Source organism: Alexandromys fortis, unplaced genomic scaffold (assembly GCF_014885135.2).
Source record: "Alexandromys fortis isolate MF-2015 unplaced genomic scaffold, M_Fortis_MF-2015_v1.1 scaffold_188, whole genome shotgun sequence".
NCBI classification, from domain to species: Eukaryota; Metazoa; Chordata; class Mammalia; order Rodentia; family Cricetidae; genus Alexandromys; species Alexandromys fortis.
The window spans coordinates 2,709,835-2,725,898 of NW_026068159.1; the positions used below are offsets into that span (position 1 = coordinate 2,709,835).

Below are 16,064 nucleotides of genomic sequence, written 5' to 3' on the forward strand. Positions count from 1 at the left end.
AAAAATAATCTAGGTCTGATTCTCAGAAGAACCAAGTTAGAATCTGTATAATTAAGTGGTTATAAAGATTCTCAACAAAATAAAACATACTTACAATGTATGAAATTCTCAAGAAAAAATGCAAACTCAGTAGAAAAAATGAAGAAGGCTCAAATAATTGGCAAAACTTTAAATTCTGAATGTGATGATTTTTTTTTGCTTCTACAATTCAATCTAATTTTAGGATTCATACATGTTGTATCATATGGAGAAATAAAGTTATGAAGATATTTATATTCTGTTACTATTCTCCAGTGGTTATTATTTTGTTTTAAGTATAATTTTTGGCTGAGTTTAAACTAAAAATCTCTTGTTTGGTAGACTAGGTCTGATAAGTTCATATCCTTCATTTAGCAATGTACAACAATGTATGCTTTTTAGTGACAAGGGCAAAATCTCACTTAGTGCTTAAATCAAAAAAGCCCTTTGCTTACAATATCTATCATATATAAATATTCAAAATATCTGCTAGTTAAGTGTTCTACAAACAAGATTTATAAAAAAATAAACAGCAGATGTTTATCATATTGTATTTTTAAAATTCTGGTTTATCATGCCTTACAAAAAATTTTGTTATCCTTTAAAATTCTTGCAAAGAAATTGGACAGATTAAATCATACTAAAATTATTGTATTCCTTTAGTGCTGCACAATTTATTTCCAACTACTGAAGTCTTCTTAGGTCACATATAAAATTTTTTATTATTTATAAGTGGGGCTACATACAATTTCTACTATATCAATTCTGAAAAGCAGTTTGCATTTTAATTTCATTTTTTATTTTAACACATCTACCTTACATATATATGAAATGACAAAAAGAAATATGCAAGTCTTCTCCAAAAGAGTTAACATACTGATAGTTCAATGTTTAGAATAAAAGCTTATTGTCATATTTAGGGCATTTGGTCAGAGTCAACAGAGAGTCGTTTTGGTGCTAGAATATAATAGTTATAGACTAATTCCAATAATACTTTTATATGCCTGTAAATATTTTTCTTGTTAGCTTTTAGAAGTCTAGGTTTGATGGAACTCATTATTTAGTTCAGGATGGCCTCAAATTTTAACTATTTTTTTTTTTTTTTTTTTTTTTGCCTCAGCCATCTATGTGCTGAACTTACAGGGGCGAGCCACTAAAACCCACTTGGATATTTCTTTGATGACTCACACTTTAAGGTTTGATTAGGCTTGATAATACACACGCATGCACACACACACACACACAAACCTCTAACCTTGTCCTATAAATAATCAAGCCCTGTGTGTATGTGTGTGTGTGTGTAGATAGACAGACAGACATATTTCAAACCACTTTCTATAAACTTCACTATAACACTGAATTTTATTAGTATATTGTGTATAAAAATATACAAAAAATACAATATAGGTCCCAGAATTGAAGGAAGAATTCAACTATAACTTACTCCTTGACAATGAAGATATTCAACTGTCTTTGTTATTACATACAGCACATCACTAGCTTCCTGTTCTGAGAAACACTTTTTTTTGAGAATACGATCTAGTAGTTCTCCTCCTTTCATCAAATCCGTAACAAGGTAAACATATCTCCCATCATCAAAGACCTAAAAAAGAATGTGTTTTAAGGTTTTATTATTTGTAATCATTACTCCAAATTTTTAAAGTTATATTTACTTTGTTTTGTTAGTACAACTCTAGAATCAAAGCACATAGAGCATTTCTTTCTTGTTGATATAGTAAGGTTGTACTGAAGAATGGAGTGGAAAAATCATCTCCTGTGTAGTTCTGGAAGATCATATCAAATATGAAGTTTTTGAAGTTGAAGGTTAGAGATTTCAACAAAACACATAAACAAGAGTAGAAATCCATGCTTCTCAAATAACATGTACATGCTATTTTAATTATATTACAAATACTTCTTCAAAAGTAATCATTTTTGTGGTAGTAGACATAGCACTTATTAGTTCTTTGACTAGTATGGCTAGAAACAATGTTGAATTCAAATAGTGCATTAAAAGAAATAGATAAGAAATAAAAATTTCTACTTGGTATGTTTATATATATTTGATATCTAAAATACAGATGAGTATATATATTTGATATATATTTCTACTTAATATGTTTATATATTTACATACACATACATTTAAACATACATGCACATACAAACTACTATTTAAATATGATAAATAAAAGTATTATCATATTATCTAAAACAAACTGATCAAGATGATGTTTAATAGTTTAGTATATTCACAAACATGAGTCTAAATTATAATATAAAAGTCATTATTCAGAGATACATCAATATGTGTGTTATAGGTTTTTTTAAAAAAAAAAACTGTAGACTAATACTATTTCATTCAAGAAATGATCCATAATTTTACAGACAATTACTCTATAATCAAGAAAGTAATTTTCCAGAATAAATTTCCTTTACATTTATAGGGATGAGAAAAGTATTTCTAGTTGCAACATTACTGAGTTAACTATTCAGAATATAAATGATTAGGATATTCTTTTGCCAACAATCATAGTTCTTTACTAAAATCTTTAAAAAGAGAATACATGCTTAGAATCACTGGAGAATGAAAGCAGCAATTTGAAATTTGGCATTTAAAGAATCACAGCTTTAAAGTTCTAGTTCATAACTTTCTTAACTTAGTTGAAACTTAGATTTTAAAATACTTACATCCTTTAAAGTGATAATGTTGGGATGTTGTCCATAACGCATAAGAATGTCAATTTCTTCGGAGGGATCTCGTTTATTTTTATCAATGATCTAAGAAACAGACCACAGAAAATCTTAAAAACAGTTAAATGATTTTCTTTATCATGCAGAAAGAAATATGTTTCTATCGCTCCAGCCAGCCAGCCAGCCAGCCAGCCAGCCAGCCACCCCCCCCCCCCCCCCCCCCCCCCCCCCCCCCCCCCCCTTATCTATCTGTCTGTCTATCTAGAATTTTGTTGTTATTGTTTTGAGGTGGATTGTGCTATGTGGCCTAAGGTGTTCTAGAACTCATTATATAGCCCAGTCTGGCCTTGAACGTATGAAAATTCCTGTAATCCCAACTGCCACCACGCCAACCTTCAATTGGGTTCTGTTATTCAAAAATACTTAGGAAATCAAGAACATCATTCTCTAATTGTTTCAACATTTAAAAATTCCATACAATAGAAATGTAATATAAAAACTGAGCTAGATCAAGATACTGCCTTTAACTAAGACATAAATAATACTATTTACGTTCTACAGTTGCTCAATCTTAACATAGTATGCTACAGATTAGTCAGAAAACAAAAAGTAAGTAAATAATGCCATTTCTCCAAAATGAAACTTTTCAAAGAAATTAAAAATGGAAATATTAAATCACAAACTTTTTCTCATCTGATTTTCCCTCAATGTATCAGTAAAACGGTATGAGCTAATCTGTAATACAAACTATGTAAATCAAACAATAAATTAGGCTCAGAAACAATACCTTTACTGCAAATTCCATGTTGGAACCTGAATGTATGCATCGCTTGCAAACAGAGTAAGAACCAACACCAATATCTTCTTTCAATTCATAGACTTCACTAAATTGAGCAGCATTTCCATTCATCTGTTTTGTTAAAACAAATTAAATACTAATGAAAATGAATTGCACATTTTCTTAATTTTTGTCCCAAACAATCTTAACATATATTAAAGGTTAAAAAAATTCTAGAAATTTTACCAATATTTAAAAATTGTAAATATAAATTCTGAAGCCACTCTATATTGTATGCTTTTTAAAATCCCAAGCAATGTGAATTGACTAGTTTAAAAATCACTCCAACATTTTCTTGCCAAAACAGACATATAAAAATATTAAAGGTGATTACTATCTGTTCTTTCCCCAAACATACAGAAACACTTTCAACTGAATTACATTGAGAAAATAAAGTCATTAACTATGATCTTTCAATAACTATTAAACATCCATTATTAAGAAGTGAAAAAAATACTTATCCTGAAACTGAACATAGTGATGATGGTAAAGAATTTACCTGGACGACTGGTAATACATTTGCACTTGTAACAGGAGTGATTTTATATTCTTCTGCAATAGAAGTTGCAACAAAGCTGAATCCTTTGAAGAGCTGATGAGCATTTGCACTGGCTGGCAAACCAGGAGAATCTAACATTTAAACAGTTATATTTTACTAAAATTATATAGAACTTTATGATTACAGTATCAGCAAATTTATTTTTTTAAAAAAGGAAAGGAAACATTAAATATCACAGTCTAACACACAACAAATATGACTCATACTTCCTCTCTACTTGTTTTAGACTGACATTTTATATGGTCAATTTTTATTAATGGCTTCATCCTTACTACCAAAAACCACATAGTAGGGATTCAATTTTTCTTGAATGAGCACACGAAACAGATGTCACTAAAAGTAAATTAGATCACATTCTAAACTGTAAAGTAAATTAGATCACATTCTAAACTGATCCAGTGCACATCTCATGTTTTACTTCATACCATATATAGAAAATTATTAGACTGGGAAGCTAAGAAGGAATTTACAAAGAAAAAAAAAACAGAAAAAAATTCTGCATTTTACCCTTCTTCACATTTCACTGATAAATATTTCCCAATTACAGATTGTAGCAATATTGTATATAAAATCTACATTTACACAAACACCAAACTAGTTTTGCACAAAGATTTTTTTTACTGAAACAGTTATTTTATGTAATAATTACTAGAACAAAAGCCTTTGCTATAAATAAGTATGTATTACCTTTAGGTGTTTTGGCAGTAAATTCAGGATCAAAACAAAAAGTATCATCTGGTTTTCCAGAAGCAGGTCGGAAAGGAGGCTGAACTTCTCTTTTATATAGTTTCTAGAGGCAATGCAGTAATGAAAAAAAAAAACATTTATCATTTTAAAATATCATTAACACATGTTGGGCATTCCTAATACAACATCTAAAATTCAAATACTCTAATATTCACAACATTTTGAATGTTGATAGCATAAGTGGACAAGTTATAGCTAAAACAGACACACTAAAAATATGGTTATGAAATTATCTGAGTTGTATGAATGAGATATAGTAAATACAAGATAATTTCATAGGTTTTATTTTCAAATTCATTCACTTCCTTTTATATATATGCACACAGCTCACCAAAGCCAGCTGGACTGGGACTGATGGAACATATGATCAAACCAGACTCTCTGAATGTGTCGGATAAGGAGGGCTGACTGAGAAGCCAAGGACAATGGCACTGGGTTTTGATCCTACTGCATGTACTGGCTTTGTGGGAGCCTAGCCAGTTTGGATGCTCACCTTCCTAGACCTGGATGGAGGGGGGAGGACCTTGGACTTCCCACAGGACAGGGAACCCTAACTGCTCTTCGGACTGGAGAGGGAGGGGGAAGTGGATGGAGGTATGGGGATGGGGGAGGGGGAAGGAAATGGGAGGAGGTGGACATTTTTAAATAAAAATATATATTAAAAAAAAATGCACCACACAATACACACACACACACACACACACAAAATAAATTCCAAAACCTAAAAAAACAACTTAAACATTTTAGGATATGTAAGCTATACTCAATTAAGAGAAAACATGATATTGACAATCAGAAGACTTGAAATATTTATACAGGTTTCAGATAACTGTAAACCACTTTCTACAATTAAGATGTAATGTCCAAAATCTAATGAAGCCAGAGAACACAAAGGATATTATAGTGATGTTACATTTTGCACTATAAACAATGATGTTCACTTCTAGATACCAAAATAAATTCTCCCAAGAGCTATAACCATACAAAGCATATCACAATGTAAAAGTTTTGAGATAACTAACAAAATCAGTAGTCAGATTATTTTCATGATTATTTCATCTAAAATAGTTTGTTTCCATATAAGATTAAATTCATTCTTCTTAATATTCTAAGTGGCTAAACTGTGTATGTTTTAAAAACACACATGAGTAAACAGGATTGCAGCTGAAAAAGATGCTCTGACAATCTGTGTCCATAAACACCACCAAGTGGAACAACCATTCACTTACTAAACCAGCTTCAAGTGAGACAAGGAAATGAAGCTAGTGATCATAACGTCTTGTTTTAGTATTACAAAACAAAGCCGCATTCAAGGAGAAAGGGCGGAACAAAACTACATGCTGTTTACAACAAATCCATTTCACCATTATAGAGTGAAAGTGAAGTGATGGAGTCAAACAGTCCAGATCAACTGAATTTAAAGCAAAGTGTCAATGATGGTACAGCAGACAAAATAGAGCTGAGGTCATAAGTACTAAAAGCAAACAAGGTCTTTATGAGAAAGAGGTCAGATCAGCAAAAGAAACTGATATATTTAAATGTACATGGTACCAAATATTAAACAAATGTAAGAATAATAATGATCTAAAGAGAGACCAATGTTCACCTGGAACAAAAACCAGGAAGTTTATCACTTCAATCAACCAATAAAAACACTATTAAACCATGTTAAAATGTTCCCTATACCAAATGGACTAAACATATATCTACCAAAAATTCCACCCAATAGCCTCTCGTAAATCCACTGAACATAGTCCAGATAGACCATATAACAGGTCATAAAATAATTCTTAATGAATTTGGAAGCACGTAAATCACATCAAGTATCCTTTCATAATAGCATATTAAAACTGGAACCAATAACAAAATGAATATTGAAAACTTTGTAAATCCAAAGTTTTCAATCATCTTACACTTGAACAAATAATGGAATGAAGGGGAAAAAACAAGAATCTGGAAAATTTGAAACTAATGACAGAGACAAGTAAGAAAAATAATACCTATAATTCCTAAACTTAAAAAATCAAAGAATTATTATATTTCAAGGAACTAGAAGAGTGAGTTTTTCTAAGACAAGACTATCAGTCTGGGTATATAAATAAAAATATGAATAATTTAGTATAATTCCTCAGTGTTTTTTCTTTCATGTCATCCACAAGCATAAGTATCTATAGTACAGCATTTTTTCTTGATTTAGCTTGTTCTAATGCAGAACAATGAAAAATGTGAAATTAAATATCGGGGTTTAATATTATTAACTATATTAGGATCTGCCATAGCCTCACTCATTTTTCCCTATCTCATCCTCTCCTCATCTAGAGTGGAAGTATAAATATTGATCATATTACAACAGTTACAACAAATGATAAACAGAAATTAATATATCAGGACCTCTACCACTTCAAGGTATTGCCATGCTATGCGATAAGTATAAACAAAAATATCAGACTTAATATAAAATACATGGGTTATGCGTATCTGCCAAGTCTCTATATTACTAGGTTCAAAAGAATCTTACTCATTTTAATGTAAATTATTTAATAACAACTTATATTCAACTTACATTCCAGTCAATAGATGCAAAAAAAGCATGTCTTTTGACTTCTTCAACTCCTTCTGATCCTGTAATATGGAAATAGTTTTAATGGCATAATCTTTTAATCTTGCTACTTAGCTTCTATATTATTAGACAAAACCATGACTGTATATTTTTCCTAGGATGCTTAGAGTAAAGTATCTATGATTTCTTGTCTGGTATTGTATTAACTTGTCCTTTATCTACTATGAATAAGAAAGAAAACTGATGCATATAGTGAATTGTATAAGTCAACAATGAAATACTAGGTACTAAAACGCCTCCTAACAAATACAATTTCTGTTTAATATAATATTAAACTAAGTAATTGCCCTTCACAATTCATGTCTCATAGTCATATGCTATGTTAAATTCTACAAAGGTGAAAACAGCACTGTACTTTTTAACACAAGGATATAGATAATAGGATCACATTAGGATCTAGGAAAAGGCAATATAACTTTGAAGTATACTAGGAGAGGCAAAGTAGTCATCATCAAACATTTAAAAGGATTATCAATACATAGTAAACTGCATTTTTTCAAAAGGCAGCTCATATGATGTACATGATTTCTGTTAACGAGACTATTTCATGTCTATTAATTTTGCTGATTAATCATAAGCAAAATTTTTATTTGATGTAAACTACTAAAAGTCCACAATTCAAATGTAAATATACAGTAATCATAAATGAACTTAAACTAAAACATAAAGATACACTTTCTTGGCTATTATATGTAGTACATTGTTGTAAAGGTTAAAGAAGATTAATAATACCCAATCTATTTGCTGGATTCCTTTTGAATAACATCCTCAAAAGACTTTGTGCTTCAGCACTAAGAAATTGAGGCATTCCAAGTTTTGCTCTGAAAAACATTGCAGAAAATTTCACTTAAATCTAGACATAGTAGTAAGTCAATAAATCTCAAAGTGAATTTTAAAAATTTTAATGAGTCCCCAATATATTAGAATGAGAGAAAAAGAAAAAAAAGTTTAAGTCTGTTGAAAACCACATTGATTTTAATAATAGAGACAAGAATATTTCCATAAATAAAATAGTGTTTCTACTTACTTCAGTATCATATTCATGGTCTCATTTCTGTCTTTACCTTGAAACGGCAAAGTGCCGGTAAGCATTTCAAACTAGAAAATAAAATAATCACAATTTATTACAACTTAGAATATATAATTACATTTGTTTTTAAAACCAAGACTTATAGTACATGACTATTAAATCATGCAAATTTCAGTTGACAGTGACTTAAAACACAATCAGAAATGGGGTAATAGCCAGAACCTGGAAACAACCTAGATGCCCCTCAACTGATAAAGAAAATGTGGCACATTTACACATTAGAGTACTACTCAGTACTACTCATGCAAAATCTTGAGTTTTGCATGCAAATGGATAGAATTAGAAAACACTATTCTGAATGGGATAACCCAGACCCAAAAATATGAATATAGTATATACTCACTCATTAGTGGGTACTAGCTATAAACAAAGGATATTGAGCCTATAGTTCATGATTCTAGGGAAGCTAAGTAATAAGGTAAACCCTAAGAAAAGCATATATAGATCCTCCTGGAAAGTCAAAACAGACAAGATTGCCTGACAAATTTAAGAGCACGGGGCTCGGGGAAGAAGGGAGGGTGGAAAATAAAAGGAGGCGAGAAGGGTAGGAATAAGGAGAACATGAGGGAATGGGATAGTTGAGAAGGAGAAAGAACAGAGATGAGAGCAAGGAAAGAGATATCTTGATTGAGGGAGCCATTATCAGGTTAGCAAGAAACCTGACTCTAGAGAAATTCCCAGGAATCCACAAGGATGACGCCGGCTAAGACCCTAAGCAATAGAGGAGAGAGGGCCACATCTTGACTTGCCCTGTAGTCATACTGATGAATATCTTAAATATCACCACAGAACCTTCATCCAGCAACTGATAGAAACAGAGACAGAGACCCACATCGGAGCACTGGACTGAGCTCCTAAAGTCCAGTTGAAGAGTGGGAGGAATGAGAATATGCACAAAGAGGTCAAGACCATGATGGGGACACCCACTTAAACAGTACCTGAGCTGATGGAAGCTCACCAACACCAACCAGACTGGGAAGAAGCAAGCATAGGACCAAACTAGTCCCTCTGAATGTGGGTGAGCTGTATGGCTGGGACAGACTGTGGAGCCACTGGCAGTGGCACCAGGATTTATCCCTACAGCTTGTACTATTCTCTTTGGATGGATACCTTGCTCAGCCTTGATATAGTAGGAAGGGCCTTGGACCTTTCCCAAAGCAAAATCCCTTACCCTCTCTGAGGAATGGCTGGGGGTCCGGTAGGGGGTATGTGGAGGAAATGGGAGGAGGGGAGGGAGTGGGAACTTGGATTGGTACATATAATGAAAAAAGTAGTTTGTTTTCTTTTTTAAAAAAAATATTCAAAGTAGGGGCAAAAAAAATCCTAATTCTGCATGAAAAAAAAAATGAAAGTCAATTTAGCAACAATTCTTCTTGTTAAAGGAAAAAAAAATATTAAGCTGTTTTATTTATTTATTTATTTTTAAGCTGTTTTATAAACAAAGATATAAGTTTACGTAAATAACAATAATGGGAAAATAAAATTATGCGTCAAAGCATCTGGGACTTATTCATGCCAAGAAAAAAATTTAAAAATTCTAAATTCTAAATTCCTTTTAATCTCAAGACAAAAATATAGAAATTAAGAAACTGAATTCCAAAATTGGAGGTAAGATCAATGGTATTGGTATATTCCTATAATATCATTTATTTTAGAGTATGAAGCCAAGGGATTACATGTTCAATGCCTTCCTCAACTACTACACAAGGCCATCCTGGTTACCTTTAAAGGGCCTTACCTCTAATTTTTTTAAAGGTCTTGGGACACAGGTCAGTGGTAAAGCACTTGTTGGCATATGCAAGACCTTGGGATTAAATCCAGTAACCCAAAATTAAGTAAAATATAAGAGACATATACACACATACGCCTGTGTGAAATAATACATTTATAAAAGAAAAAATGAAGACATTTGCACACAGAATAAAGAAAATATCTTACTATGGAGATCCAACTGAGAATGAAGATAAAGTAATATGTACAATTATTTTTTAAAGTCTAAGTGCGAGAATTCTGTTTTATGGTAGAACATTTGACTAGACTGAACAGGGATCTAAGGTTTAATTAAATCTTTAGTACTGAAACAAAACAAACAAAAGAAAAAAAGGGAAAAGGAAAGAAAGGGAGGGAGGGAGGGAAGGAAGGAAGGAAGGAAGGAAAAAGGGACAAAGTCCTAAACTAAAGATCTTACTAGTTCATTAAAGAACTTTATAAGAAGCTGGGGAAATAGTTTAGTGGGAAAAGTGTCTGCCACAAAGTTTGGATATGACAGGCATGCATCCTTAAGCTCAGTACTGTGAGAAGAGAAACAAGTGGACCTCTAGTTATCCCTCTGGAGCTTGCTAGTCAGTCTAGTTAAACTGATGAGATTCAGGTCCAATAATAAAGTGAAGTTCAACTGAGGAAGATACATTTTGTCAACTTCTAGTCTGACACACAAACAAGCTCATGAATATACATACAAGATTATAGAACTAATAATTATATTGCAAACTAAAATTGACTAATGGCTTTGGCATCTGTCCTCTGTTCATGTAAGCTGAACTCATAACCTTAGTTGCTTTATACATTAATCTCTCTTGTACCATGGCAACAACAAATCAGCTGCGGCAAACTCATTCTCGATCAGTCACTACTTTTCTCACCCAAATCTATAGCAATATGATGGTAGACAGACAAAAAGGGAGAGAGAGATTGCATCTAAGAATCCTACATTCTCACAAACTGTTGGATAGCATCTCCCTCTCATTGTGATATAATCTTTTCATAAAGTTGCCAAATGATTCCTTTTTTTCTTCAGTGTCCCTTTTTACACACAGTTAACCTGTGCTACATGTGGATGCATTATTTCCCTACCAGTTGCCAGTAGGTATTTCTACCAATATAGCTTTCTTACCAATCTACTATACTTTCACACCCCTAAATTCAGATATTTGAAAGGGACCTTTACCTTTGGATCATCTCCTCCATCCTTACCTGTGTCATTTAATCAGCTACTAAGACTAGTCAAATGCTATGAAATGCCTTCAAAATTTTCTTTTTTTGTGAACTCTAATCTTACGACAATTTTGAAAGATTTTATTTTCCTGTTCCTAGGGATTTTTTTCCCTCCCATCTCCAATCTACTTATATAATGCCAAGGTTAATCTTCCTAAAATCTAACTTTCCTTCACCGTCCTGACTCAAACTCTAAGAGGTTGCATATAGCAAAAGCATCGCGTGAAGGCTTACGGGTTTACAGCTGCACGTTCCCCACTCTCCCCTTCCCGACTTCTCTAGCCAAACTGGCTTCCCGAAGACTTGCTAATACAATCACAATGATTAGCTTCTCTTAACATGCAGCTATTAAATTTTATTTATACTTCAGCAATTAACTTCCATCTCTCTCATCTATACTAACTTTTAAATGAAATCGTCCTCAAACTTTAGGATACTTCTGGAGAGTTTCTTTAGTTATGTGAATTGTTTCTCCAGCAGATTTTATGTGTTCTTTAATCAGGAAAAATGTTGTAGTTTAATTAGTTTTTATGTACTGCCTTCCCCAAATGCCTGCTTTTAACAGCTATTTAGTGTATGGCAGTGTCATGTCCTCTATACATTACATGATGAATGGGAAAATGGACATGATTCAATAGCCAACTATCACCTGTATTTAGAACTTATATAAATACCACTCTATTAGTTACTGAGTGAGATAAAAATATAATAGGAATACAACTGCCAGTAATTATAGGACAGGTGTGAAACAGTTGGACAAATAAGATGAAGGTGATAAATTCTGTGATACATAATAAAATAGTATATAAATATTGGTAAGGTCCAGAATCATCTAGACCTTTTCTAAATTTCAGATACAGTTTATATAAAAAAAAATTTGCCATTTACTTTTTCAATAGGAACATTAAAAGAAAAACATTAAAACATTAGCCCTTATTGTTTACCAATCACAATGTTGCAAACATTAGTCATGAATTATCAGAAGAAAACTTTTCTGAACTGACCCAAAAGTTAAACTAAAGCCCTAAATATTATGAAGCATATATTGAGATAAGTAAGGAAAATAATACAACTTACCATAAGTACACCATATGACCACCAATCAGCACTCTGAGAATGGCCTCTTCTGTTTACTACTTCAGGAGCCATATATTCGACGGTGCCACAAAATGAGTATGCCTTCTTTTCTTGATCCACTGACTCTTTGCTAAGCCCAAAATCTGTGCATTATCACAAATAGAGGTTGAAAAATCTCAGGAAATACGAAATACCAAAAACCAAAATAATGAATTAAATATTCAAATATTTTACTTTGGCCTAAATTACTCTTGAAAAAGATAATTTGAAACAACAAAACTCAGTCAATATTTAATGTTGAAGCTCTTTAAGAGCATTTAAAGATTGCTGAGGCAAATGCACTTTGTCAGGACTATAATCTTCAGGGATAAAAAAAAATAGCAAAAGTTGTCATATTATCCTCAGTATAAAGTGATGTAGTAATTTATACCTTACAAATATTACAAAAGCACAGCATGCATGGACAAAAATGGATTTGTATTCAAAGCCTTCAGAGAACCAATTGTATCAATATAAACTCAATATTTTCTATAAAAGTAACAGAAAAATAGAAATTTAAATTTAAAAGGAGTATTATAGTACCACTAAACACTTTGCAAATAGCTTATCAGCATACATAAGACATAAGATAATTATACTGAAAACTAGAAACGTTGATGAAAGAAATAAGCCATTCTAAGTACATGGAAAGATATAGTGTATTTATACACTGGTGATTCAATATTGTTAATTCTTCTAAAGCATACTCAGAGAATCAATGAAATGTCAATAAATTTCTAATAAGCTTTCTTTGGGAGAAATCAACAACCTGAATCTAAAACATATGTGAAAGAACATGAAAAAAGTACTGTAAATAAGTTTTGAAAAATATAGAAAAACCCTGAATTATCTTATACTAAGTTAAATATGTACCAGACAGATATAATAATAAACACAATCAAATATAGAAGAAAGCTGGGCACATATATACTCTTTCAATGGAACAATGATTAAACTAATATACTGAAAGATATTTAGTTCTGCTATAATCTTGTTTCAAAATACAAATCAATTTCAATGCAATTTGTATATTAGAAAATAACCTAAGCAAAACGTGGACTTCCCTTTGGCTAACTGTATACAGAAGACTAGTAGAATACAGAAAGTACAAACATCTGCCAGCTACCTCAGCTTATGTTTGTTATGAGTCACTTCTGTCTACCTAGTCCAACAGCGTTCCTTTCCAATTCAGATAATACAGTTCCCACCAGTTCTTTATTATAACTCACAACTGAAATGTTTCTGATATCTATACCTACAAGCAAACGTAAGGCCTTTCTCTAAGGGAAGGCACAATGTACACCGCAGTCATTAAGTACTCAATTATATATATGAACACGTAAAACAGTGTTTTAACATTTACTTTCTACATTTTTTTAAATCATGTGGCTCTGAGTAATTACTGTAGTGGTGGCTCTTGTTTATCTCTTAAGTCCTGTAGGTATTTTTTTAGGCTAACTTAAGATTTTATTTTTAAATTTGCATAAAATATGATTTACAGTTTTGTGCACGGGTCCACAGGTTTAACATACCATATACATTTGGAATAATTAACAAAATCAGATATAGAACAATTCTCAGAAAACATGTCATGCTATCTCTTGTCTGTGTTTCTTCACTCCTCACAATCCCCGGGAATCACCAACCTAGGTCCCAAACTTGTAGTTTTGCTCTTCCAGTGTGTTATGTGATTTTATAGAATGAAATGATAAGGGTCACACACACCTATTATATAACAAAATTGGCTTGATTTCTGGTGAAAATGAAAAGGAATTCCATTGAAGAAGAAAAGCTATTTAAACAAACAGTGTAAAACAAATTTTTTATGTAAGTATAAAAAACACAACATACTCATACCATGACCAAATATTAACTGAAAATGTACCACAGAATTAAATACAAAAGTTAAAACTACAAAAAGAAGTTGATCTTGTATCCTGCCACATTACTAAAGGTGTTTATCAGCTGTAGGAGTTCTTTGGTGAAGTTTTTGGGGTCGCTTATGTACACTATCATATCATCTGCAAATAACGAAACTTTAACTTCTTCCTTTCCAATTCGGATCCCCTTGATCCCCTTATGTTGTCTTATTGTTATTGCTAAAACTTCAGCATTATATTAAAGAGGTACGGAGAGAGTGGACAGCCTTGTTGTGTTCCTGATTATAGTGGGATGGCTTTGAGGTTCTCTCCGTTTAATTTGATGTTAGCTGTCAGCTTGCTGTAAATAGCTTTTATTATATTTGGGTATGACACTTGTATCCCTAATCTCTCCAAGACTTTTATCATAAAGGGATGTTGAATTTTGTCAAATGCTTTTTCAGCAATCTAATGAAATGATCATATGTTTTTTTTTTCAGTTTATTTATATGATGGATTACATTGATAGATTTTAATATGTTGAACCAGCCCTGCATCTCTGGAATGAAGCCTACTTGATCATAATGGATAATTTTTCTAATGTGTTCTTGGATTCGGTTTGCCAGTATTTTGTTGAGGATTTTTGCATCGATGTTCATGAGTGAGATTGGCCTGTAATTCTCTTTCTTGATAGAGTCTTTTTGTGGTTTAGGTATCAGAGTAACTGTAGCTTCATAAAAGGAATTTGGCAATGACTCTTCTGTTTCTATATTGTGAAAAACATTAAGGAAAATAGGTATTAGGTCTTCTTGGAAGATCTGGTAGAATTCCGCATTGAACCCATCTAGTCTTGGGCTTTTTTTTGGTAGGGAGAATTTTGATAATAGCTTCTAATTCTTCGCGACTAACAGGTCTATTTAAATTGTTCACCTGGTCCTGGTTTAACTTTGGTAAGTGGTATTTATCTAAAAAAGTGTCCATAACTTTTACATTTTCCAGTTTTGTGGCATACAGGCTTTTGTAGTGAGATCAAATGATTCTCTGAATTTCCTGTGTCTGTGGTTATGTCCCCCTTTTCATTTCTGATCTTATTAATTTGCATATTCTCTCTCTGCCGTTTGATTAGTTTGGATAGAGGTTTATCAATCTTGTTGATTTTCTCCAGGAACCAGCTTTTTGTTTCATTGATTCTTTGGATTGTTTTCTGTGTTTCTATTTTGTTCATTTCAGCCCTCAGTTTGATTATTTCCAGTCTTCTACTAAATCAGTCGCCCTCTTATACACAAAGGATATGGCACCAGAGAGGGAAATCAGAGAAGAATCACTTTCACGATAGCCACAAACAGCATAAAATATCTTGGGGTAACTCTAACCAAGGAAGTGAAAGATCTATTTGACAAGAACTTTAAGGCATTGAAGAAAGAAATTGAAGAGGATACCAGAAAATGGAAGGATCTCCCTTGCTCTTGGATTGGGAGGATCAACATAGTAAAAATGGCAATTCTACCAAAGGCAATTTATAGATTCAA

The 16,064-nt window shown here is 32.3% G+C and overlaps 1 protein-coding gene across 7 annotated transcripts in view; it reads right to left on the reverse strand.

Moving 5' to 3' along the window:
* Rps6ka6 (ribosomal protein S6 kinase A6) overlaps nt 1–16,064 on the reverse strand; it is a 181,690-nt gene that overhangs the window by 37,066 nt on the left and 128,560 nt on the right. For all 7 annotated transcript variants that reach the window (XM_050127559.1, XM_050127557.1, XM_050127556.1 and 4 more), the window contains 9 exons: nt 12,638–12,780; nt 8,504–8,574; nt 8,209–8,297; nt 7,420–7,478; nt 4,797–4,899; nt 4,050–4,180; nt 3,500–3,622; nt 2,710–2,799; nt 1,463–1,621 (listed from right to left, as the gene is read on the reverse strand). In XM_050127559.1, coding sequence (XP_049983516.1) covers nt 1,463–1,621; nt 2,710–2,799; nt 3,500–3,622; nt 4,050–4,180; nt 4,797–4,899; nt 7,420–7,478; nt 8,209–8,297; nt 8,504–8,574; nt 12,638–12,780 — 968 coding nt within the window. The remainder of the gene's footprint in view (nt 1–1,462; nt 1,622–2,709; nt 2,800–3,499; nt 3,623–4,049; nt 4,181–4,796; nt 4,900–7,419; nt 7,479–8,208; nt 8,298–8,503; nt 8,575–12,637; nt 12,781–16,064) is intronic.